Source organism: Coffea arabica, chromosome 10e (assembly GCF_036785885.1).
Source record: "Coffea arabica cultivar ET-39 chromosome 10e, Coffea Arabica ET-39 HiFi, whole genome shotgun sequence".
Lineage (NCBI taxonomy): Eukaryota > Viridiplantae > Streptophyta > Magnoliopsida > Gentianales > Rubiaceae > Coffea > Coffea arabica.
Window position 1 is genome coordinate 41,524,014 of NC_092328.1, and position 3,810 is coordinate 41,527,823.

The window sequence follows — 3,810 nt, forward strand, 5'->3', positions numbered from 1 at the left end:
CACTTCATCGTTGCCTAATGCTACCACTCAGTGGTTCAATTGTCCCATTGATATCTGTACGTTCTCTATCTCTTTCAATAATCTGAAAAAACACTGAATGCTGTATCATTATAATAGATATCGATACTGCATTGCGGTTTTCTATCAATATTATAGCTGAAATTATAATAACGGATTTTCAGCACAATCAAGGGTAATGACAGAACCATTGATTTCATCCTCCTCCATCCAAAATCAAAGTGGTGCGCCAACAGATATTAATAATATTTTCATTCCTTTTATCTCTTTGTATATAACAAACAGTTTGTCCATCTTCCAATTATAACTCATACAGATTCCTATTTAATGCTTCTAGCCCCGACACGTCGCAAAAAAAATATACCATTGCTCCAGCAAATACCATTACAGCCAACCATCCTACCATCTGTTCCAGATTGTCCACATTGTCATGCTAAGCGTTTTTATATGGAACCATCGAAATTTTGTTGTGCATCCGGAGAGATTCGTCTAGCAGAAACAAAAATGACAGATAGATTGCTGCAACTTTATAGAGGAAACACTCCTGAAGCTGTTGAATTTAGGCAATGTATCAAAAGTTACAACAATATGTTTGCCTTCACATCATTGGGAGTCCACTATGACAGGGAGCTGAGCAACAGAAATAAAGGCATTTATACTTTTCGAGTTCAAGGACAAATCTATCATTTTGTCAATCCACTGAAACCTTCTGATGGTGAAAAAGCATCAAATCTGCAGCTCTATTTTTATGATACGGAGCATGAAGTACAAAATAGAATGGCTCTATCAAGCAAATTTAGGGAGTCAATTGTTCAGCAGCTAAAATCTATTCTTGATCACAATCCTTATTCTGTCTTTATTAGAAGATTAGCAGAGATTAAAGACCTGGATAAATACAGGATTTTCCTCAAATCTAATCCTGGATTGGATCAACGTGTGTTCAATATTCCTTCAGTATCTCAAGTTGCAGCAGTTTGGTTGGATAGTGACAGTGTTAATGGAGACAGTTCAAGAGAGATTGAAATATGTACAAAAACAGGAAGCAGAAAAATAGTCAAACAACATTATGGTTGTTATGACACATTACAATATCCATTGATATTTCCTTCTAGAGAGACTGGATGGCATCCTGGAATTCTTAGAAAGACCAAAACTCAGATTCTTCAGCAGCTTGATCAAACTTGTGAGAAAGAAAATTTGCTTTCTATTGATCAATGCACTGATATAGAACAACTATTTATTGCAGAACAAACAGGTATACATATATCTACAAACATTCACATTTTTTCCTTCTTATTTACTATAATATATAATACCTCATTATTACATTTTCCTTCTGTTAACAACTGCTAAGAAGAAAAAAAGACAGAGACCAACTGTTTCATGCAGAGAATATTATGCTTATAAATTTCAAATGCGAAATGGAGATCAATCAAACTTGCTGCATATCGGTCGTCTATTGCAGCAATATTCTGTTGGCACCTATGTCAAGTTAGAGACATCGCGGCTTGAATTTCACAGAGGCAAACAAAACAAATTGAGAACAGAGGCTTATCAAGGATTACTTGATGTCATAGCAAAAGGATCCACAAATGCATCAAATGTCGGAAAACGCATCATTCTGCCTGCAAGTTTTATAGGAGGACCAAGAGATATGCGACGCCGATATATGGATGCAATGACCCTTGTGCAACATTATGGAAAGCCAGATATTTTCCTCACAATGACCTGCAATCCATCTTGGCCTGAGATCAAGAACCATCTGCTTGAAACAGATGAGTGTCAAAACCGACCTGATTTGATTACACGGGTATTTCGTGCAAAAATTGAACAATTGAAAGAAGATCTTTTCAAGAAACATCTTTTCGGTCATGTTGCTGCTTACACTTATGTCATTGAATTTCAAAAAAGAGGTTTGCCCCATGCTCACTTCCTGATCATTCTAAAGGAACAATCAAAGATGTTCTCACCAGAAGAATATGACAACATTGTTTGTGCAGAGCTTCCTGATAGACATCAATCACCATATCTATATTCTCTGGTGATAAAGCACATGCTTCATGGCCCTTGTGGATCAATGAATCCAAGTAATCCATGCATGCGACAAAATCACAAGTGCAGAAACAACTATCCAAAGGATTTCTCAGAATATACAAAGCATGGAAAAAATTCCTATCCTATATATAGGAGAAGAGATGATGGAAGCAAAGTCTATATCAGACAACATGAGCTAGATAACCGATGGATTGTCCCTTACAATCCATATCTTCTTGCAAAATATGATTGTCACATCAACGTTGAAATATGTTCTGCCATTGAAGCTGTAAAGTACATCTATAAATATATATACAAGGGTCATGACAGAGTGATGTATCAATTGACAGCAGAACAAGCAGATAAGATTATTGATGAGATAAAAAATTTTCAGTCTGCAAGGTGGGTATGTGCTCCTGAAGCTATGTGGAGGATTTATGCTTTTGATCTCAATCTTATCAGTCCATCAGTTATTTTGCTTCAACTACACCTTGAAAACTACCAATCGATGTGCTTCGATGAGAATCGGCCTCTAACAGATGTCATTCAAGATGACAGACTTTCACGAACAATGTTGACAGAATTCTTTTCAATGAATCAAACAAATAAAGATGCAGAAAATCTTAATCTTCTCTACAAGGAATTTCCTCAACATTTTGTCTGGGATGAAGGTGACAGAATATGGTATACTAGAAAACGAGGACAGGTCATCGGTCGTGTAACAACAGCACATCCAATTGAAGGAGAAAGATATTATTTCAGAATACTGCTCATGCACGTTCGAGCACCAACATCCTTTGATGATCTAAAAACAGTTAATGGTTATCTAGCATCTTCATTTAAAGAAGCAGCAGAATTACGAGGATTGCTTCATATAGACAATGGAGCTGAAGAATGCTTATCAGAAGCTATTCTCTACAAAATGCCACAATGTCTAAGACAGCTATTTGCAGTGATCTTAGTCCATTGCTCACCAGCTGATCCACATAAACTATGGTCGAAGTTTCAGCCATTCTTATCAGAAGATATCGCAGCAGACTCATCATTATCAGAAACTGAAATTATCAGAAAGGTCCTTGCTTCAATTGATCACTATTTGCAAATAATGGGAAAAAGCATAAAGACCTATAGTTTCTCAGATTTTATTCCCACTGTTGATTCATCAATCCTGCTAAAGAAATACAAGCTGAGCTTGCAATACCTGTCTCCACAGAAGATTTAGCAGCAGTTTCTATGTTAAATCCTGGACAACAATCTGCATTTGACAAAATAATGCAAAAAGTCAATGCAAATACATCAGCTGCATTCTTCATTAATGGTCCTGGTGGCACAGGAAAATCTTTCCTTTATAAAGCACTGCTGGCAACAATCAGATCAAAAGGTGACATTGCATTAGCAACTGCAACATCAGGAGCAGCTGCATCAATACTTCCAGGAGGTCGTACTGCTCACTCACGCTTCAAGATTCCACTTCATCATGAAGCTAACAGCACATGCAATCTTTCTAAACAAAGTGCCGTATCTCAACTAATCAAGACTGCAAAACTCATAATATGGGATGAAGCAGCAATGGCCAAAAAATTTGCAATTGAATCGTTTGATAGATTACTCAGAGACTTGTTGAATTGTGATCAGATCTTTGGTGGAAAAATCAACTTTGGCGGAGATTTCCGACAAACTCTACCAGTTGTAAGGAAAGGTCAAAAGGAAGATTACATTTCTGCATCACTTATCAATTCATATGTCTGGCCTCAGCTT

General features: G+C 36.8%; 1 protein-coding gene across 1 annotated transcript; it reads left to right on the forward strand.

Annotated features, from left to right (window-relative positions):
• The first annotated feature begins 522 nt into the window (after positions 1-522).
• Positions 523-3,274, forward strand: LOC140015240 (uncharacterized). The gene is made up of 2 exons (XM_072067160.1): positions 523-1,273; positions 1,446-3,274. Exons 1-2 carry the CDS (start codon positions 523-525, stop codon positions 3,272-3,274), a joined length of 2,580 nt encoding a protein of 859 aa, XP_071923261.1.
• Positions 3,275-3,810: the final 536 nt, after the last annotated feature.